Consider the following 23324-nt stretch of genomic DNA (forward strand, 5'->3'; position numbering starts at 1 on the left):
AGTGGCTGTACCAATATTCAATACCAACAACAGTTCACAAGGGTTGCCTTTTCTCTGCATCCTCGTTAACACTTGTTTGTTGATATTTTGATGATATCCATTCTAACAGACGTGAGGCGAAATTTCATTGTGGGTTTCCAAAGTCTGTCACTTATTAAGTCATACGAGGGACCTAAACTTGTGACCATAAAAGAGGAAGCTAAATGTATTTTGCCTGAAGGTATCAGCATCAAGGGAGAATATGATTCATTTATAATATGTTCTTACCCCCCAAGTCTTAGGTATAGATGAGACGAATGATTCCAGCAAATCTGTCATCATCAGCATCAAAGGAAAAACAGCTTTTTGCTTCAGTGAAGTTACAGACTTTGAACAACTGGTGGCAAAATTCAGGTTCAAGTGTGGGGCAGCTTCAAATAGTTATTGCAATATTAGCACAGAGGTAATTATATAGCAATCAAATCATTTTGAAAGAGGTGGTTTGTTTGGTTCATTATTTCAATTGGAATTCATAGTGCCTTTCCTATTCATTCCTAGGTTTACCTTTTAGAAAGACTAATACAAAAGAAATTACATTCTCTAAGTCCCACTGAAAAGCAGAATTGAGAACTAAGGACTTTATCCTTTTTTAGGAACTCAACTTTATTTTTTTAATTTTATTTTTATTTACAATTTATGTTTAATATTATTTTCTATTAGTTTCAGGCGTATAGGATATTGGTTGTACAATCACATACTTTACAAAGTGTTCCCCCTGATATTTCAAGTGTACACCTGCCACCATACATAGTTATTATACTGTTATTGAATGTATTCCTTATTCTGTATTTTACATCCCCATAATTATTTTATAACTACCAATATTTACTTCTTAATTCCGTCACCTGTTTCAATTTTGTTTGTTTATCCTGTTCTTTAGATTCCACATATAAGTGAAATCTTATGTTATTTGTTGTTCTCTGACTGACTTATTTCATTTAGTATAATACCAAGTCTATCTATACATACTGTTGCAAATGGCAAGATTGCATTCTTTTCTATGACCAAGTAATATTCCATTGTATATATGTACCACAACTTTATTATCCACTCATCTATTGATGGACACTTAGGTTGCTTCCACTTCTTGGCTATTGAAATAATTCTGCAATGACCATTGGGATACATATATACTTTCAAATTTGTGTTTTAGATTTCTTTGGATATATACCCAAAAATTGAATTGCTAAGTCATCAGATATTTCCATGTTTAATTTTTTTAAGGAAGTCTACACTGTTTTCCCTAGTGGCTGCTTCAATCTGCATTCCTACAGAAAGTGCACAGGAGCTCCCTTTTCTTCAAATCTTCAACACTTGTTGTTTGTTGGTTTTTTGATAATAGCCATTCTGACCAATGTGAGGTGATATCTCATTGTGGTTTTAGTTTGTATTTCTTTGATGATTAGTGACTGAGCGTTTTTTTGTAAGATTTTATTTATTTTTAGATAAGAGGAGAAGGGAGGGAGAAAGAGAGGGAGAGAAACATCAACATGCAAGAGATACATCGATCAGTTGCCTCTCACATGCCCCCAGCTGGGGACCTGAGGACCTGGCCTGCAACTCAGGCATATGCCCTGACCAGGAATCAAACAGATGAGCTTTTGGTTCCCAGGCTGGCACTCAATCCACTGAGCCACACCAGCCACGGCAGAACTTTGAGCATTTTTGATATGTCTATTGGCCGTCTGTATGTTTTCTTTGAAGAAGTGTCTATTCAGCTTCTCTGCCCATTTTTAATAGGATTGTTGGTGTTTTTTGTTGTTAAGTTGTATGAGTTCTTTATAAATTTTGGATATTAACCATTTCTTGAACATATCATGGATGAATACCTTCTCCCATTTAGTAGGTTGTCTTTTTATTTTGTCGATGATTTCCTTTGCTGTGCAATTTTTTTAGTTTGATGTACTCCTATTTGTTTATATTTTTCTACTGTGTCCCTTTTCCAAAGAGGTATGTCAAAAAATATTGTTAAGAGAAATGTCTGTGATTTTACTGTCTATGTTTCCATTTACGAGTTTTATGGCTTTGAGTCTTACATTTAAGTCTTTAATCCATTTTGAGTTTATTTCTGTATGGTGTATTAGCAGATGGTTTAGTTTCATTTTTTTATTGTCCAATTTTCCCAACACCATTTATTGAATAGACTATCTTTACCCCATTGTATATTCTTGCCTCCTTTGTTATATATTAATTGGCCATATAGATGTGGGCATATTTCTGGACTCTCTATTCTGTTCCATGGATCTATGTGTGTTTTTATGCCATTACCAGACTATTTTGATTACAGTTTATGCTCTGTTGATTACTATGGTGTTATAGTATAGTTTGTTATGAGGTAGTGTGATACCTCCAATTTTGCTGTTTTTCAATATTGTTGTGTCTGTTCACAGTCTCTTGGGGTACCATAAAAGTTTTTGGATTATTTGTTCTATTTCTGTGAAAAGCACCAGTGGTATTTTGAAAGGAATTGTGTTGAATATATAAATTGCTTTGGAAAGTATTGACATTTTAACAATGTTAATTCTTCCTATCCATGAGTATTGTATATACTTCCACTTTTCTGCATGTTTTTCAATTTCCTTCTTCGATGCATTATAATTTTCCAAGTATAGGTCTTTGACTTAATTGGTTAAATTTATTCCTAGGGCTTTTTATTTTTGTTGCAGTGGTAAATGGGATTGTCTTCTTAGTTTCCCTTTCTGATAGTTCATTATACATGTATAAAAATGCAACTAATCTGTGAATATTTATTTTGTGTCCCACTATTTTACTGAATTCATTTATCAGTTATAGTAGTTTTCTTCTGGAATCTTTAGGGCTCTTTATATATGGTATCATGTCATCTGCAAATAAGGACCATTTTACTTCTCAGAAACTCATACTTTAAAAAACTATTACCATTTGCTCTCTCTTGACTATATTCATTGTTTATCAAAATGTAGTCAAACCTCAGTTTTTGAACATCTTGATTCTTGAACATTTCAGTTCTCCACCAGGTTGTTCACAGAAAAATGTCTCTGTTGTCTAACAAAACTTCAAGTTCTCAATACTCTTCCCAACAACCCTTTCATGCTGATACCTGTATGGTCAGTCACATATCTCTCAGGTGACAAACAAAAGTGACTTGGTTTTTGAACAAATTGCTTCTCAAACAGTTTTCCAGAATGAATTAAGTTCAAGAACTGAGGTTCCACTTTATACCCCCCTGTACTTTCACATAATGTGTTTTTTAACAACATAAACTATGTTTGAGGTTTCAATAAGGCCTAGGAAAAGGACTGTTATTGCTATAGCGCAGTGATTTTCAACCGGTGTGCCACAAGAATTTTTGAAACATGCAATACCTGACTATTTAGTCAGGGGCACTGGCCTCTTTTTTCTTAGATTGTCAAATAGAAAAATGACAGCATCCAGCACTACAATAGCTGTCCAATGTAGATAAAGCAAAATTATAACTATTTTCTTGTCAGGTCAGCAAAAAGTATAATATAGTTTTTGGTATACTGCAGAATTCCAGTAATTATGTGTGCCATGAGATGAGAAAGGTTGTAAATCACTGCTGTAGAGACACAGCACATTAAACCAATCTGAACGTTTTTTATGTAATATCTAATAGGTCAGCCTTATTTATATAATCTAGCCCAAAGCAATATCTATTTACTAGTATGGTACTAGGGAAGGCAAATATTTTTGTAAAAGGGTGTTAAAAGCCTGATTTTGATGTTTAGTATGTCTTTCATAGGTAGTTTCATATTAATTTTGTTTTTCAGTGCCTAGGGTCCCCATGTTTTGATAGATTGATAAAAATGATCACATTATAACTTTATATTTAATTAACATTCAAATAAAAAAATCAACATTGGCTTTATTAGCTATATTAATTTATTTTGATTGAATTATAGATGCTTTTACACCTCCAGTATAGAGACTGCAAATATTAGCTAAGTTAATTATAATCAAGTATTGATAATACTAACTTTACCTTTGATTATAGAAAAGCACAATTAAAATATGTAAATAAAAATTATTTCATTTCCAGACACAGAACCTTCATGTTGGCCATCAAGAGTTTTATTGCCACAATTTTTTAATCCTTCATTCTCTTCACATATCTACCCAGGATAGTCCTTAGTTTTGTGGAAACAGAAGTGAAATCTGATAAATCTTGCTAGTTTCTCTCCTAATGCTCCTTTATTCTTGCTTATATCACTTTTTTCCTGTCCCGTTGCATTTCAGTTTCAGTCTCTGTGCTAGATTTAATGCTCTGCTTATCTTTCCTTCTCCTAGAATGTACCTGTGTCTTTTATGCCTGGAGAACTGGATTTTTTCCCCTGAAAATTCTCAGGTACCTCTGGGAGTTGGGTAGGCTCCTAAAAAGGATTTCATTTCTAATTAAGTCTACCATTTTTTCAGATGTATGCCAGAGTTCTAAGGTGTTCTAGTTTCTCTTATTCATTTTTAGACAATGGATGGCCAAAAAAAAATAAAGTTGCATCATACACAGGAATTAACTAAAAAATGTATCAAATACCCAAATGGAAGAGGTGGAACTATAAAACTCTTACAGAAAACATAGGAGTAAATCTTCACGACCTTATACTAGGCAATTGTTTTTTAGCTGTGATACCAAAAATGCATGATAAGAGAAAACATAGGTGAATTGGTATACATCAAAATTAAATACTTTTATCATACAAACAAGACCATAGTAGTCTCATAGGTTCTTTGTATTTCTATCGTAATGTCTCCTCTTTCATGTCTAATTTTATTTGTTTGAGTACTCTCTCTTCTTTCTTGGTGAATCTAGTTAAAGTTTTGTCAATTTTGTTTCTCTTTCAAAGAAACTGTTAGTTTTGTTGGTAGTTCAATTATTTTATTGCTTAAAAGTATTCCATTTTCTGGATATGCCACAATGTTTATTCATTCACCTATTGAAGGATGCCTTGGTCGCTTCCAATGTTTGGCAGTTATGAACAAAGTGGCAATAAACATTTTTGTATAGGTTTTTGTGTGAACATAAGTTTTTAACTCATTTAGGTACATGCCTAGGAGCGCAATTGCTAAATCATATAGTAAGACTGTATTTAGCTTTGTAAGAAACTGCCAAACCATCTTTCAAAGTGGCTATATCGTTTTGTACTACACCCAGCAGTGAATGTGAGTTCCCGTTGTTCCACATCCTTAGTAGCACTTGTTGTTGTCAGTGTTTTTAATCTTAGCCATTTTAATAGGTGTGCAATGATATCTCATTATTGTTTTAATTTGCAATCCCCTAATGACATATGATGTTGAGCATCTTTTCATGTGATTATTTGCCACCTTTATATCTTTTTTGTTGAAGTCTCTGTTTAGATTTTTTTTGCCATTTTTAACCAAGTCCTTTATTTTTTAAGTTTCCTTTAGTTCTTTGAATATATTTGTAATAGCTACTTTACATTTTTAGTTTATAAAATCCAAGAACTGGGCTACTTCAGGGACATTTTAGTTGGTTGCTATGTTGATATTTCTTGTTTTTATTTTTCAGCTTGGCTTGCTTGAAACAGGCACTGGGTCAGTATAAATTAGTGGTCAGCCAGTGATAGGTTAGAAGATTTTCTTAAATGCCTTAAACCAATAAATTTTCCACCTTTTGCCAAGGGGATCTTTGTGTGAGGTATACCCTCAAACTTCTGGCAGTTTATAAATCAGCCTTAGCTTTTAGGTCTTATTACCAAAGTCAGAATTGAGTGACTGGTTCTTTTTCCTGTCTCTTTTTTTTTTCCTGGGCAGGTTCATAGCCCTGCAGATGCATGCATACATTTAGGTGCCCAAGAATATGTAGGAACCTTTCCAGGTTCCCTATGGCCATCTACTTCTCCAGGACTTCTTTTATGTTTTTAGCCAGGCTCTTGTTTCTTCCATACATAATTTGCCTTAGGAAGCTGTGATGCTATTAGCAGATTGCTGTGGTTTTTCTCTAATGCAGTGGGGAAGGGATTTTTTTCAGAGTGCTGAGCCTTGGATAAATCAAATGATAACACCCTGGTAATAGAGATTTTCCAGGTAACTACTAGTCTGGTCAAAATATTGACTGTATGTTAGGAATGGGGATTTTAGTGAAGTTCCGAAGGATCCTTGGCTATGATAATACTGGCTTTCATGGCTACCACACCTCTGAGCTTGGGAGAGTGGCAGATGGGAATAGACTTAAGTTAAAACTTCACAGATTGTGGTGTTCTTGTTGAGATTCATTAGTTTTACTTGAACAGATGTTTTTCAGTTTGTTCTGTGCTTTTGGTTAATTTCCTATGTTTTCTTTTTTTCCCAATGTTTTGCCAATATTTTATTGCTTTTGTAGGAGTACAGGATCACTTAGGTCCTGAGTTTTCTATTACAAACATTGATTTGTTGTTATCTCTCATTTTGATAGAAAAACAATGTCCCCCTGTCTACTTGAGACATTGCTTTTAATAATATTTGTTATACATATAATTGTAGTTTATAAGAGATAAAATATTATCACTTATTCTTTTTTCAGAAACTTTTGAGCATACATTTGGGGCAGTTACATTCTTTTTCAGTTTCCTGTAGTTCTGATTCTATAGACCCATCTGGTAATATTGAGGCACAATCTTTGACATGTCAGAGAGAATGCGGTGAAACCATGAACACCAAAGCCTTAATGATGGTATATCACTCTCAGAATATGGAGACTCTTAATTCCAAAATGGCAAGGACACAAAATATTTAAATCTATGGACTGAAAGAGTTGATCAAAAATAAAAAATCATAGAGCAGACTAGAAGCACTACAGCTGAATACTCTTTTGAGGCTTGAACAGTTTTCAAGAAAGTAGTGCTGTGTGACTTGTTTGATTCCATTACACGAAAGGACTATTATCATTAGTTAAGATAAAAGATGAAAAAATTGCCTGTCTGAATGAGGAGGCTTCACATCAGCCATGTAGTTCATGTAGTGCAGAGCTCCGGGGGAACAGAGAGAGGTGGGCAGGGCAGTGATGGCTGTGGAGGCCCTGGCCGGAGTGCAGCAATGGGATCTCAGGGCTGAGAACCACTGGAGGGAGTGGTGCGAGCACCCCTGCCATTGCCCCATGTTATAGTTTTGCTGCTGGACTCTTCCCTCCCTTCCTTCACCACATTAGGATGATACAAGGCTTGAACAAAGATGATGCATACAGGATATATTCTGTTGCTTTGGGAGAGGAAGAGGGAGGTGTCAGTGTGAGAAAGAAACTTCGATAGGTTATCTTGTGCGTGCCCTGACTATGGTTCTAAACCACACTTAGAAGCCCTCTTAAGCCAGAGGCACACATGGTAGGGATTGAGCCCCTTAGCCAACTGGAAGGGATTGAGTCCCTTAGCCACCAATGAACAGGCCAGTGACAATCAGGACCCAAATATAACACGAAAGTCCACTTAACCCACACAAAGGACATTCCTAGAGTATCCAAATCAGGAGATCAAGGAGTCTGCACTACGGGGGCTCTCTCTACTGTGGAGAGATGAAAACCACTGGAGACAAGCCCACCATATTTTCTTTTTCTTAAAGGGGCAAAACATAAGTTTTGTTTTTGCAGCTACTCACCTTGGCCCCAGAAAAGGGAGGGTGGTGCAGACTGGAGTTGCATAAGGAGAATCTGGAATGCGAGGCACTGAGGAGAAACTTGGACCCAGCTGTGGGGTGTTTGGGGTGGGAATACACATGGGCTCCACAGCAGCCATCTTTCTTAAGAAGAGCTAGCCCCTCCCAGGGGAAAATCAATTAACTTACCCTTTGGGACACCGCTCCCCCCAACCTGTAATTCCCCTCACCACACCCTCTTAAATCCTGTTGGCTCTACACTAACCTTTTTTGTTCTTTTTTCAGTTTTACTCTGTCTTGGGGTTATATTTTTTCTTTTTCTTTATTTTCTCCCATCTTGCACCTTAACCCTTCCTGAGGAAACAGCAACCTAAATATGCTAAGGGGTCTGTTAGAGACAGGTTGTAAGGCGTAGCCAGTCCATACACTTTACTGGGTAACAGACTACTAGTGCTTCCTTCTCATGGGAGAGCCACAGAAACACCCTCTTGGCATCTGGCAGACCCAAAATGTGGGCTTTGGAGGCCTACTGGTGGCCCCATCCTGCTGAGTACAGGGAAATAATCCTGGACAGACTCAAATTAGTGCCTTAGAGATGGGGAAACACACTCATCTTCTGCCCTGAAGTCTGAAAGACACCTGCCACAGGAGATCCAGGAAATGCAGCTCCCTATTTCCACCAGAAGCCCTCTCAGAAATAGTTGGGTCTGTGACTAGCTGACAGGAGACCAGTGAGACAGACAGAAGGGGATCCTGCAATTACTTGGGGTGTTTAATGACACACCCTGGGGTCCAGTGCTGATAAAAGCCAGATTTGCAGAGCATGTTGGCCCACCCTGGGAGCAGCCAAGGCCAGAGGAATGAGCCACAAACTATAGATCACTTGCAACTTTGAAAAGGCTGTGAAGGACGAGACATGGACAGCACCTGATGTTGGTTTACACCAGACTCAGACATCAGAGTGGTATCCAAAGGGAGAAACCAGAGGCAAGATCTAAACTCTACTGAGAAGAATTCTCTTTGTACTTTTTTCATTATTTTCACTATTTTTTGTTATCATAACCCTTTTATTACTTTTTATCTGTTTTTTCTTTTATTTTTGGTGCTCTAATTTTTCTTTCATATCTCCTAGTCTTCTGTTATCTTTGATTACTCCATTATTCTCTTCTTCTCTCCTTTTATTATTTTTGTTACTTTTTCTGTGTTCCTTTTCCTCATTCTCCTCTTTCAATTCATTACTTTTATTAGTTAACTTCCCTTTTCCTCTCTCTAATAATTACTGTTCCTTCCTTTTGTCTTTTCATATATTTTCCCTTTTCTCCTTTCTCTACCATTCCACTTCTCTTCCCAGTTTTATTATTCTTTGCTCTCTTATCATTGATATTGCTGTTGTGGTTGGTGGAGTTGCTTTTTTTATGTTGCTTTTGTGTTGTTTTGCTTTGTTCTACCAGTACCTATGCAGCAGTATACAACATGTGATGAGAGTTGATCCCCTTGGCAAGCCAAAGAGGAGTTCCCACCATTGAATGGGCCAATAACAATCAGGACCCAAATAAAACAGGACGTCCACATAACCCACACAAAAGACATTCCTGGAGTATCTAAATCAGAAGATCAAGGAGTCTGTACCACTGTGTTCCACATGACTCCTAACACACAAGGTCACTCCAGAAGACAGAGAGTCAAAGTAAATCAATCTAATACATAGAAACAAACACAAAGAGACAACTAAAATGGAAAGACAAAGAAACAAACCCCAAAAGAAATAAAAGGAAGAATGTCCAGAAAAGGAGCTAAGTGAAATCAAGGCAAGCAATTTATCAGATATAGAGTTCAAACTAGTGGTTATAAGGATGCTTAAGGAACTCAGTGAAAACTACAGGGAACTTAGTGGGAACGACATCAGCAAGAAAAAGGACACATAAACCTTGAATAAGAATCAGTAGAAAGTGAAGAAGAATGCAATAACTGAAATGAAGAGCCCACTAGAAGGAAATAAAAGCAGGATAGATGAAGCAGTGGATTGAATCAGTGAGATGGAAGACAAGGAAGATAAAAACACCCAGTCAGAGCAAAAAGAAAAAAAGAACATGGATAATTTAAGAGAGCTTTGGTACAACGTGAAACCTAACAATACTTGCTTCATTGGGATACCAGAACAAGAACATAAGGAGCAAGTGTTGGAAAACCTGTTTGAAAAAAAATGAGAGAAAACTTCTCTAACTTGGTGAGAGAAGAAATCATTCAAGTTCAGGAAATACAGAGGGTCCCAATCAAGATGAACCCAAATAAGCCCATGTCAGGACACATTGCAATAGCTGTGTGTTCTGGAAAAATTTAAAGACAAAGAGAGTAATATAAAGGCAGCAAGTGAGGAACAGCTAGTAACTATCAGCCAATTTTAAAAGAAACACTACAAGCCAGAAGGGGAGGGTATGTTCCAACTGATGAAAAGCAAGGACTTGCAACCAAGACTACAGTATCCAGCAAAGCTCTCATTTAAAATGGAAGGCGACACTGTGCCTCCTCGCACAACCAGAACTGACAGAAAATTGAATGGCAAGGAAGTCTGACACCAAGAAAATAGAAAATAAACATTCATCCAGACCAGTAGGAGGGATGGAGACGGGCAGCCGGGGCGGAGAGGACTTGCGTGGCCGTGGCGGGACCGAGACTGGCCGAGTGTGGGACCAACAGGGCAGGCAGTCTGACCACTAGCAGACCATGTGGCCCCACATTCGCGCAGATAAACCAAGAGGGCTGGACTCAGAGTGGTGGAGAACGGGGCAGGCAGACCGACGGGTAGCACCCCGTGGCCCCACATTCGTGCACAGATAAACCGGACAAATGGCAGGGAGCAAAGCAGACCAAGCAACCCAGGGCTCCAGCGCAGGGAAATGAAGCCTCAAACCTCTGAGTGAAAATGCCCGTGAGGGTAGGGGCGGCAGCGGGAGAGACTGCCAGCCTCACAAGAGAGGTCGTTGGAGAGACCCACAGGGGCCTAGAGCATGCACAAGCCCACCCACTCAGGAACCAGCACCAGAAGGGCCCAATTTGATTGTGTGTAGTGGAGGGAGTGACAGCAATCCTGTGGAGCGGGCGCCATTGCTCCCTCTCGGCCCCTCCCCCATGTACAGCTTCACAGTGCAGCCACCAGCGTTACCCTGCCCCACCCCAAGAACACCTAAGGCTCTGCCCCTTTAAGTAACAGATGTGCCAAGACAAAAAAAACAATGGCCCACATGACAGAACACTTCAAAGCTACAGAAAAAATACAACTAAGCGACGAAGAGATAGCCAACCTATCGGATGCACAGTTCAAAACACTGGTTATTAAGACGCTCACAGAATTGGTTGAATTTGGTCAAAAACTAGATGAAAAAATGAAGCCTATGCTAAGAGAAACAAAGGAAAATGTACAGGGAACCAATAGTGATGCGAAAGAAACTGGGACTCAAATCAACGGTGTGGACCAGAAGGAAGAAAGAAACATCCAACCAGAAAAGAATGAAGAAACAAGAATTTGGAAAAATGAGGAGAGGCTTAGGAACCTCCAGGACATCTTGAAACGTTCCAACATCTGAATTATAGGGGTGCCAGAAGGAGAAGGGGAAGAACAAAAAAATTGAAAACTTATTTGAACAAATAATGAAGGAGAACTTCCCCAGTCTGGCAAAGGAAATAGACTTCCAGGAAGTCCAGGAAGCTCAGAGAGTCCCAAAGAAGCTGGACCCAAGGAGGAACACACCCAGGCACATCATAATTACATTACCCAAGATTAAAAATAAGGAGAGAATCTTAGAAGCAGCAAAAGAAAAGGACGCCGTTACCTAAAAGGGGTTCCCATAAGACTGTCAGCTGATTTCTCAAAAGAGACCTTACAGGCAAGAAGGGACTGGCAAGAAGTATTCCAAGTCATGAAAGGTAAGGGCCTACATCCAAGATTACTGTATCCAGCAAAGCTATCATTTAGAATGGAAGGAAAGATAAAGTGCTTCTCAGATAAGGTCAAGTTAAAGGAGTTCATCATCACCAAGCCATTATTATATGAAATGTTAAAGGGACTTATCTAAGAAAAAGAAGATAAAAAATATGAACAGTAAAAATATCAGCAAACTCACAGTTATTAACAAACACACCTAAAACCAAAACAAAAGAAAACTAAGCAAACAACTAGAACAGAAACAGAACCACAGAAATGGAGGTCACATGGAGGGTTATCAATAGGGGATTGGGAGGGGGTGAGGGGGGGAAAGGTACAGAGAATAAATAGCATAAATGATAGGTGGAAACTAGACAGGGGGAGGGTAAGAATAGTGTAGGAAATGTAGAAGCCAAAGAACTTATAAGTATGAGCCATGGACATGAACTATAGGGGGGGAATGTGGGAGGGAGGGGGTGGGCAGAATGGAGTGGAGTGAGGGGGGGGAAATGGGACAACTGTAATAGCATAATCAATAAATATATTTAAAAAAATAAAATGGAAGGCGAAATAAAGAGCTTCCCAGATAAAAGAAGGTTAAAAAGAGTACATCTCCACCAAGTCAGCATTGCAAAAGATGCTATAGGGACTACTTTAAGAAGATGAAAAAATAGAAGAACACAGGTACAAAGGCAAAAAAAAAAAAAAGACAATAAGTACCTATCAATAATAACCTTAAGTGTAAATGGATCAAATGTTCCAATCAAAAGACATAGGGTATCTGAATGGATAAGGAAACACAACCTGCCTATATGTGGACTACAAGAGACCCACCTCAGAACAAAAGATACATATAGGCTGAAAGTGAAGGGATGGAAAACATATTCCTAGTAAATGAACAAGAAAAAGCAACCTGGGGTAGCAATACTTATATCAGACAAAAAAGATTTCAAAACAAAGGCCTGAACAAGAGAGAAAGAAGGTCACTACAAAATACTTAAGAGAGTAGTCCAACACTATGATGTAACTTGTAAACATATGTACCCAATAGCGTAGGACCTAAATATATAAAGAAAATCTTGGAGGACTTTAAGAAAGAGATAGATAGCAATACAGTCATTTTAGGGCATTTTAACACCCAACTGTCAACAATGAACAGGTCTTCCGCACAACACTTAATAAGGATATAAAAGCATTAAACAACACATCAGATTAAATGGACTTAATTGATATTTACAGATTTCACTCCAAAGAAGCAAAATATACATTCATCTCAAACACACATGAACCATTTTCAAAGATAGACCACATGATAGGACACAAAACAAGTCTCAACAAATTCAAGAAAATTGAAATAATGTCAAGCATTTTCTTAGATCACAATGGCTTGAACCTAGAAAGCAACCTCAAGGAAAAACCTCAAAAACAGTCAAATTCATGGAGACTGAATAACATGTTATTAAACAATGAATGGGTTAACAATGACATCAAGGAAGAAATTTTAAAAAGTTTCTGGAAACAAATGAAAATGAACACGCAACAGACCAAAACCTATGGGATACAGCAAAGACAGTCCTGAGATTTCATAGCAATACAGGCCTACCCAAAGAACATTGAGAAATCTCAAATAAACACCTTTACCCTACATGTAAAACAAATAGAGGAACAACAACAGAGTCAGCAGAAGGAAGGAAATAATCAAGATCAGAGCAGAATTAAATGACATAGAAATCATATATGTATGTATGTATGTATGTATACACATACATACATACACACACACACAATTCAAAGGATCAATGAATCCAGTGGCTAGTTCTTTGAAAAGATAAACAAAATCAACAAACCTTTAACCAGGATCAAGGACAAGAAAGAGGGAGGTCCCAAATAAATAAAATCATAAGTGAAAAAGGAGTATTAACAACTAATACCACAGAAATACAGATTGTAAGAAATTATGACTTTATACCAAGAAATTGGAAAACCTGGGCAGAACTGATATATTTCTAGACACATACAATCTTCCAAAACTGAATGAAGAAGCACAAAACAAATAGACTGATAACAACTAGCGAAATTGAAGCAGTAATCAAAAAAAAAAACCACCCAGCACAGAAAAGCCATGGACCAGATGGGTTCACAAGTGAATTTTAACAAACATTCAAAGAACTAACACCTATCCTTTCAAGTTATTCAAAAAAAAAAAATCAAGAAGAGGAAAGACTCCCAAACTCTTAGTACGAGCCCAGTATTATTCTAAAACCAAAACCAGGTAAAGACACAACAAAGAAAACTACAGGCCAATATATCTGATGAACATAGATGTTAAAATCCTCAACAAAGTACTAGCAAACTGAATCCAGCAGTACATTAAAAAGATCATACACCATGTTCAAGTAGGATTTATTCTGGAGGTGCAAAGATGTTACAATATTATCAAATCAATAAACATAATACATCACATAAAATGAAAGACAAAAATCAAATGATCATATCAATAGATGCAGAAAAAGCATTTGATAAAATCCAAGAGCCATTTATGATAAAAACAGCAAAGTGGGAATAGAGTGAGCATACCTCAACATACTAAAGTCAGTATACAAAAAATGTACTGCCAACATCCCACTCAGTGAGCAAAAACTAAGTTTCCCTTATGATCTGCAAGAAGACAAGTATGTCTACTCTCACCACTCCTATTCAGTACTGGAAGTACTAGATGAGAAAGAGTAAAAGGCATGCAAATGGAAAGGAGGAAGTAAAACTCATTGTTTGCAGGCATGATAGTGTACATAGAAAACCCTATAGGCTCCGCCAAAAACCTACTCAACCTAACAAGTGAATTCAGCAAAATAGCTGGATACAAAGTCCATATTCAGAAATAGATGGCATTTTTGTACACCAACAATGACCTATCAGAAAGAATCTAAGAAAAAAAGTCCCATTTACTCTAGCAACAACAACAGTACTTAGGAGTAAATTTAAACAAGGAGGTAAAAGACCTATGCTCAGAAAATTATAGAATACTGAAGAAAGAAGTTGAGGAAGATAGAAATAAAGAGAAGCATATATACCCTGTTCATTTATTGGAAGAATTAACATCATTAAAGTGTCCATACTAGCCAAAGAAATCTATAGATTCAACACAATTCCTATTAAAATACCAATAGCATCACTCACAGACCTAGAGAATTATTTCAAAAATTTATACAGAACCAAAAAGGAACCCAAATAACCTCAGCAAACATGAGAAAGATGAACAAAGGTGGAGGGAACACAATGCCTGATATCAAGCTAAACTACAAGGCTACTGTAAACAAAATGGTCTGGTAATGGCATAAAAACAGACATGTGGATCAGTGCAACATAACAGAGAGCCCAGAAATAAACCCATACTTTACGGTTAATTAATGTTTGGCAAAAGGGGTATGAACATATAATGGAATAATAGTCTCTTCAATAAATTGTATTGTCAGAAATGGACTGGTACATGCAAAGAAATGAAACTAGAACATCAAGTCACACCATACACCAGAATAAGCTGAAAATTGATAAAAGACTTAAATATGTCAAGATTCCATAAAAAATCCTATTGGAAAACATATGCCCTAAAATTTCAGATATCTCACACAGCAATATTTTTGCTGATATATATCCTAGGGCAAGGGAAATAGAAATAAACAAGTAGGACTACATCAAATTAAAAAGATTCTACATAGCTAAAGAAGCTATTAACAAAAGGATAAGGGAACAAACTGACTATATGGGAGAACATATTTGCCAACAATACATCGGACAAGGATTTAATGTCCAAAATATATGAAGAACTTATATGACTTAACAGAAGGAAGACAATCCAATTTAAAAAATGGGCAAGAGCCTGAATAGACACTTCTCCAAGGACAACGTAACTAATGGTCAATAGACACATGAAAAGATGCTCAGCATCACTAGCCATCAGAGAGATACAGATTAAAACCACAATGAGATATCACCTCACACCTGTCAGAATGGCTATCATTAATAAATCAACAAACAACAAGCGCTGGTAAGGATGTGGAAAAAGGGAACCCTAGTGCACTGTTGGTGGGAATGCAGACTGGTGCAGCCACTGTGGAAAACAGTACGGAATTTCCTCAAAAGACTAAAAATGGAACTGCCTTTTAACCCGCTAATTCCGCTGCTGGGATTATACCCTCAGGATCCTGAAACACCATTTCAAAAGAACCTATGCACCCCAATGTTCATAGCAGCACAATTTACAATAGTCCAGTGTTGGAAGCAACCTAAGTGCCCATTAGCAAATGAGTGGATCAAAAAATTGTGGTACATTTACATAATGGACTACTACGCAGCAGAATGAAAGAAGGAATTCCTACTTTTTGTGACAACATGGATAGAAATGGAGACTATTATGCTAAGTAAAATAAGTCAGTTTGTAACAGACAAATAAATGCTTTTACTTATAAAATGATCTAATGAGGAAAATAGGCCCAGAAGCATGGAATCAGGGAACAGACTGACAGATGTAAGAGGGTAGCGGGAACGTGGGGACTGATTGAAAGAAGGTGAAGGGATTAGTAAAGAAAATTCATGAAGGACCCATAGACATGGACAATGGTGTGGGAATTGACTGTTAAAGTGGGGGTTCACCTGCGTGCAGGAGTAGGAAGGAGGGAAATGGGACATCTGTAATAGCATAAGCAATACAACATGGAAAATGGAAAAAAAGTAAGATAAAGGATGAAAGTTGAACATTGGGTTTTAACTGCATAGATTTCTAATAATCCAAATCAAGTTGTTTTGGAAAGAAAGTTGAAGCATTACCTCCTAAATGTAATGCTTTTCCCATTTTGCATGAGTTTAGGTAAGAATTAAAATAGTAAATTAAAGTTACTATGTTCACATGGATTTTAAAACTTTTATGACTAGTCTAGTTTTGGCTTCTCTGAATACTGATTCTGAGTTTCTGTGTTCTTGATTTCATGGTGAAGAGAGTTATCAAGTATTTAAAAGAAGTTAATTTCTCATGTTTAGTTGCTTTTTTATTATAGTTGAAAGAAAAGATGAAGGAAGAGACATGGAAAATCCTGTTTGCAGAATGTAGGCATAGTGTTAGCATTTTTCAGACCAAAAAGACTCGAGAACTTGTTATAAGAGGGATTCCAGAGGCCTTAAGAGGAGAGCTCTAGATCCTTTTTTCAGGTATTACATTCATTTGTTTTATTTAACAGACATTAATTAATTGTGCCACTTCTAGGAGTTATGCATTAAGCTATATAAAAATAATTGCAGAGGTGGCTAGGGCATACATAGTCTTACTCATGAGGCCAGACTAATCAAATAGGGCGCACTAATTATGTATATTTACCTATATATCCATACGTCCAATGTCTAAACAGATTAGTTTATTAGCAAGTTATAGCTATGGTTGGGTGGATCTCTATTTCTAGTGTCAAAGGAAAGTTAAGGGGAAAAACAATTCATGAAAATATTTTTCTGTTGGACAAGATTGGTGTCCTCATATTATAGATTTTAGTGTGAAGCTTTTTGTTTTCTTTTGTTTTTACTTAGATATTACCTGAACATAAAGGTAAAGTCACAAGTATTAAAATTCTTGCCCTGGCTGATGTGGCTCAGTGGATTGAGTGCCAGCCTGTGAACCAAAGGGTTTCTGGTTGGATTCCCACTCAGGGCACATGCCTGGGTTGCAGTCCAGGTCCCCAGTGGGAGGGGGTGCACAAGGCAACCGCACATCGATGTTTCTGTCCCTCTCTTTCTCCCTCCCTTCCCCTCTCTACAAAAATAAATAAATAAAATATTTTTAAAAAAGTATTCCAATTCTTCATGTATCGATATATATGCAAGTAATAACTTTATTATATTGCTCTCCTTTTGTATGTTAATGCAATTGTCTTTACAGGTGCTGTTAATGACATGGCTGCTAATCCTGGCTATTATGCTAAAGTGGTTGAGCAGTCCTTAGGGACTAGCAACCTAGCTACTGAAGAAACTGAACACAATTTACATCACTCCCTACCTGAGCACCCAGCCTTCCAGAGTGACACTGGCATATCTGCTCTGAGGCAGGTACTCACTGCTTATACATACAGGAATCCCAACATTGGATACTGCCAGGTATGACTTTATTTTGAGCCCAACTGTGTATATGTTCCAAGTGATAAAAATCACATCAAATCCAACTCTACTAGTTTGAAAATTGTGATAAGAACAGAGGTTGGGCTACATTAATAGTGGGTATTTTTAATCTAAGTAGAATGATAGTGGGACTGACTAAGAGGACTGACATTTTGTTAACTCATTTTTCTTTTAAATTTAACCAATGTTTATTGAATTCCTGCTCTATAAAAGATATTGTACTAAGTGCTAAAACTATATCACATAAGGATCTTCTGCTTCAAATATATAGATGGAAAACAAATGAGGCAAATTATTAGAGAAATATAAAGTCCCATCATGATTTAAAATAGGGATAAATTATTTTTATCTGTAGGTATCAGAGAAGGCTTCATGGAAGAGGTAGCATCTGTCCATTTTGAAAATTATGAATTTTCGATGTATGGAGATGAAATGAAAGAACATTCCATTTGAAGGGATTAGTCTACACAAACACAAATAAAGGTAAATGTGGAATGTAGATATGACCCTTTTGTGTTTGGTATAAGTATGTGGTGAGTGAAGAAAAGTAGTTGGAGAAAAAAATCAGTAAGGTAGACTGAGATAGGTCAGGAGTTTGAATGTTATTTCATAAGCATTTACAAAACCATTGAAAAAATTTAGGAGCACATCATATTTATTAGGGTACGCTAGACTGCTAACACAAATAATTTTAAACAAGTAATAGCTCAAAATATAAAACTTTTACTTAGTATGTTCTTTGTATCTATGACTGTGTTTCTTTTTTTAAAAGTTTTCCATCCCACCCCAGCCAGTGGGTGGGGTGGAGGGGTGGGGAGAAAATGCAGACAATTGTAACTGAATAAAAATAAATTAATTAAAAAAAAGTTTTTCCATCACTATTTATCCCCACATCCCCTCTTCTACCTCTACACACACCCTGACTCCGCAATCACCACACTGATGTCAATGTCCATGAGTCCTTTTTCTTTTTGCTCAATCATTCTACCCCCCAACCACTCCACCCCAGAGCTGTCAGCCTGTTATTTATCTATGATTCTGTCTCTATTTTGCTTGTTAGTTCAGTTTGTTCATTAAATTACATATATAGATTTAATCATATAGTACTAGTGTTTCTCTGACTAGATTCTTTCACTTAGCATAATATTCTTCAGGTCCATCCCTGCTGTGACAAAGAGTAATTTTTTTGTTTTTTAAGGCCAAGTAGTATTCCATGTATAAATGTAACCACTGCTGTTTTATCCAGTCATCTACTGTTAGACACTGTTCTGCTTCTTCATTTATTTTGTTTTTAGAAATCAATTATTTTTTATTGTCTCTTATTTTTTAAAGATTTTATTTATGTTTAGACATGGGGAAGGGAAGGATAGAGACAGGGAGAGAAACATCAATGCATGGTTGCCTCTATTATGCTCCTGGCCTGTAACCCAGGCATGTGCCCTGACTGAGAACAGAACCAGTGACCCTTTGGTTTGCAGGCTGGAGCTCAATCCACTGAGCCACACTAGATAGGGCTACTTTTTTAAAAAAATTATTTATTTATTTTTAAAAAAATTGTTCAGTTACACTTGTCCCAATTTCTCGATTTTCCCCTGTTGCTCTCTCCTGCCCTGCTCACCCCCTGATCCCACAGTCATCCCCATGCTGTTGTCCATGTCCATGGTTCCTTTATACATGTTCCTTGACTACATCTTTCCCCTTCTCACCCCCTTTATCCACCTACCACTCCCCTCTGGTCACTGTTAGTTTGTTCCTTATTTCCATGTCTCTCGTTCTATTTTTTTCTTTCTTTGTTTTATTAATTAGTTTCCACTTATAGGTGAGATAATATGGCATTTGTCTTTTGCTGCCTGGCTTGTTTCACTTAGCATAATACTCTCCAGTTCTATCCATGTTGTCACAAAGGGTAGGAGTTCCTTCTTTCTTTCTGCTGCATAGTATTTCACAGTTTTTTATCCCTTCATTTACTGATGGGCACTTAGACTTTTCCTAGCACTTGGCTATTATAAATAACACTGCTATGAACATTGGGGTACATAGGTTCTTTTGAATTGGTGCTTCAGGATTCTTAGGGTATAAACCCAGCAGTGGAATCACTGGGTCAAAAGGCAGTTCCACTTTTTAATTTTTGAGGAAATTCCATACTGTGTACCACAGTGGCTGCACCAGTCTGCATTCCCACCAGGAGGGTTCCATTTTCTCTACATCCTCGCCAGCACTTCTTTGATTTGTTAATTATTGCTACTCTGACCGGTGTGAAATGATATTTCATTGTGGTTTTAATCTGAATCTCTGTGGTGGCTAGTGGTGTTGAGCATACTTGCATATGAGTATGATGTTAGCTCTAGGTTTCTCGTATACGGCCTTTATTATGTTGAGGAGTGCTCCCTCTACTCCCACTTTGATGAATGTTTTTATCATAAGTGGGTGCTGTACTTCATCAAATGCTTTTTCAGCATGTCTATATGATCACGTGATTTTTATTTCATTATCTTCATGTGATGTATTATGTTTATTGATTTGCAAATGTTGTACCATCCTGGCATCCCTGGGACGAATCCCACTTGGTCATGGTGTATGATCTTTTTAATGTATTGCTGGATGTGGTTTGCCAATATTGTGTTGAGATTTTATTGTCTACATTCATCAGCAATATCAGCCAGTAGTTTTCTCTTTGTTGAGTCTTTATGCAGTTTTGGAATTAGGATAATGTTGGCCTCATGAAAAGAGTTTGGGAGTCTTCCCTCTTCTTGGACTTTTTGGAATAGACAGAAGGATAGAGGGTCCCTCTTCCTTGAATGTTTTGTAAAATTCTTCTGTGAAACTGTACAGTCCGGGCTTTTGTGTCCTGGGAGTTTTCTGATTACTACTTCAATTTCACCAGCTGTAATCACTCTATTCAGTGTTACTGCTTCTTCATTCAGTTCTGTAAGATTATATTTTTCTAGAAATTTGTCCATTTCACCCACGTTTTCAAATTTCTTGGCATATAGGTGTCCGTAGTACTGTTTTACAATCCTTTGTATTTCTATGGTATCAATTGTAATCTCTCATCTTTCATTTCCAATTTTGTTTATTTGGGTCTTCTTTCTTTTTTTCTTGATGAGTCTGGTTAAAGGCTTGTCAATTTAATTTCTCTTTTGAAACAATCAGCTCCTGGATTTATTGATCCTTTGAATTGTTCTTTTAGTCTCTGTGTCATTTAATTCTGCTCTTCGTTATTTCCTTCCTTCTATTGCTCTGGACTTTGTTTTTTGTTGTTCCTCCAGTTCTTGTAGGTATAGTGTTAGGTTGTTTGAAATTTTCCATCCTTTTTAGTTAGGCCTGTATCACTATGAACTTCCCTCTCAGGACTGCCTTCACTGTGTCCCATAAGTTTTGGACTATTGTGAGTTCATTTTCATTCATTTCCAGAAACTTTTTGATTTCTTCCTTAATCTCATTATTAACCCATTCATTGTTTAATAGTATGCTATTCAATCTCCATGTTTTTGAGTGTTTTTGAGTTTTTTCCTTGAGGTTAGTTTCTTGTTTCAGTCCCTTGTGGTCAGAGAAAATGCTTGATATGATTTCAATTTTCTTGAATTTGTTGAGGCTTGTTTGTGTCCTATCATGTGGTCTATCTTTGAAAATGTTCCATGTGCATTTGAAAAGAATCTGTATTTTGCTTTTTGGGGTTGAAAAGTTTTATTTTTATGTATATATCACTTAAGTCCATTTGATCTAGGGTGTTGTTCAATACTGCAATATCCTTACTAATATTTTGTCTGGAAGATCTATCCATTTTTGGCAGGGGGGTGTTAAATCCTTTTCTATAAGTGTGTTGCTATCTATCTCTTTCTTGAAGTCCTCTAAGATATTCCTTATATGTTTGGGTACTCCTATGTTGGGTGCATATATGTTTAAAATGTTTATATATTCTTGATGGATTCTTCCCTTGAGAATTGTGAAGTGTCCTTTATTGTCTTTTTTTATGAGTTTTTTTTGAAGCATATTTTGTATGATATAAGTATTGTTACACCAGCTTTTTTTTTCATGTCCAGTTGCTTGGAGTATTTTTTTCTAACCCTTCACTTTCATTCTGTGTACATCTTTTGTTCTGAGGTGGATCTCTTTGTAGGCAGCATATGTGCAGGTCATGTTTTCTTGCCCATTCAGCTACCTTATGTCTTTCAATTAGAGCATTCAATCCATTTACACTTAAGGTTATTATTGATATGTACTTATTCATTGCCATTTTCCCCCATTGTACCTGTGTTGCTCTCCCTCTCTTTTCCTTCCTCTTCTCATAGGAGTCCTTTTAGCATATTTTGCAGTGCTGGTTTGTTAGAGGTGTATTCTTTCAAGCTTCTTTTGTCTGGGAAACTCCTTATTTTGCCTTCCATTTTAATTGAGAGCCTCTCTGGCTAGAGTAGTCTTGGTTGCAGGCCTTTGCTTTTCATTACTTGCAATATTTCTTGCCATTCCCTTCTAATTTGTAGTACATGTGTAGTGCATTTGCTTGTTTGTGTATTACTTCTTTTTTCTCTGTTGTTGCTTTTGAGAGTCTGTCTTTGTCTTCAAAACCTGGTATTTTAGTTATGATGTGTCTTAGAGTAGGTCTCTTTGGCTTCATCTTTATTGGGACCATCTGTGCTTCCTGAACTGGCATGGTTTTTCCCCTCTTCAAGTTCCATAAGTTTTCCATTATTATGTTTTCAAACAGGTTTTCTATCCCATGATCCTTTTCTTCTCCTTTTGGTATTCCTATGATTCAGCTGTTGTTGAGTTTCATGTTGTCTTGCAGTTCCCTCAAGCTATCTTCATATTATTTTGAGTCTTTTTTTTTTTTTTTTTTTTTTTTTTGTGCAGCTACTCTACCTGGGTGTTTCTTTCTACCTTGTCTTCCAGCTCACTAATTCAGTCCTCTGCTTCATCCAGCCTGATTGTAATTCTTTATAGTGTATTTTTTTGTTTCGGAAATTGTATTCTCCATTTTTCCTGATTTTTGTTTATAGTTTCTGTTTCCTTTTTCATACTATTGTAATTCTCACTCAGCTCTTTGTAGTTGTTTATGCATTCCTTGAGGATCCTTATAACCATTCTTTTGAATTCTGTATATGATGGTTTGCATGCCTCCATTTCATTTAGCTCTTTTAGTGGGGAGTCTTCCATTCCTTTTGATTGCAGGTTCTTTATGTGTCTCCCCTTTTTAAGTGATCCTTTTTGTTTCTTTCCGCAATTCCTGATTCTCTGCTTTGTTAGCTGTCTTTGTATGGTGAACTTCTGTGGTAGGAGTTCTATGGGGTTCAGTGATATGCTTTCTTTGATCTCCTTGTGTGGATGCTCTAGGGTTGCCCTTTCTTCCATTTGTGTGGGCTCTCTTATTGTGCCTGGCTTTACCTGTTCGTGGTTTCTCCCATCCAGTGGGTTTATTGGTATTCTCAACTCCCACCTTGTCTTGTATGCTTTTGTACAGGTGTTGGTTAACAAAGCAGTATTACGAGACCACCAAAACTACTCCAGCAAAAAGAACCCCCCTACAACATCAGAAATCTCAACCACAATTGAGGTAAACTTAATAAAGGTGAAGAGTGATTGTGCATATTAAAAGAGATGACAAAGGGAATATGAGATGACCAAAAGA

General features: G+C 37.0%; 1 protein-coding gene across 1 annotated transcript in view; it reads left to right on the top strand.

Moving 5' to 3' along the window:
• Window positions 1-23324, top strand: part of TBC1D8B (TBC1 domain family member 8B) — a 94656-nt gene that overhangs the window by 12595 nt on the left and 58737 nt on the right. The window contains 4 exon segments of the mRNA XM_053916917.2: window positions 276-453; window positions 6610-6748; window positions 16594-16744; window positions 17463-17677. Of these exon segments, the coding sequence (XP_053772892.1) occupies window positions 276-453; window positions 6610-6748; window positions 16594-16744; window positions 17463-17677 (683 nt within the window).

Source organism: Desmodus rotundus, chromosome X (genome assembly GCF_022682495.2).
Source record: "Desmodus rotundus isolate HL8 chromosome X, HLdesRot8A.1, whole genome shotgun sequence".
In the NCBI taxonomy this organism is placed as follows: Eukaryota; Metazoa; Chordata; class Mammalia; order Chiroptera; family Phyllostomidae; genus Desmodus; species Desmodus rotundus.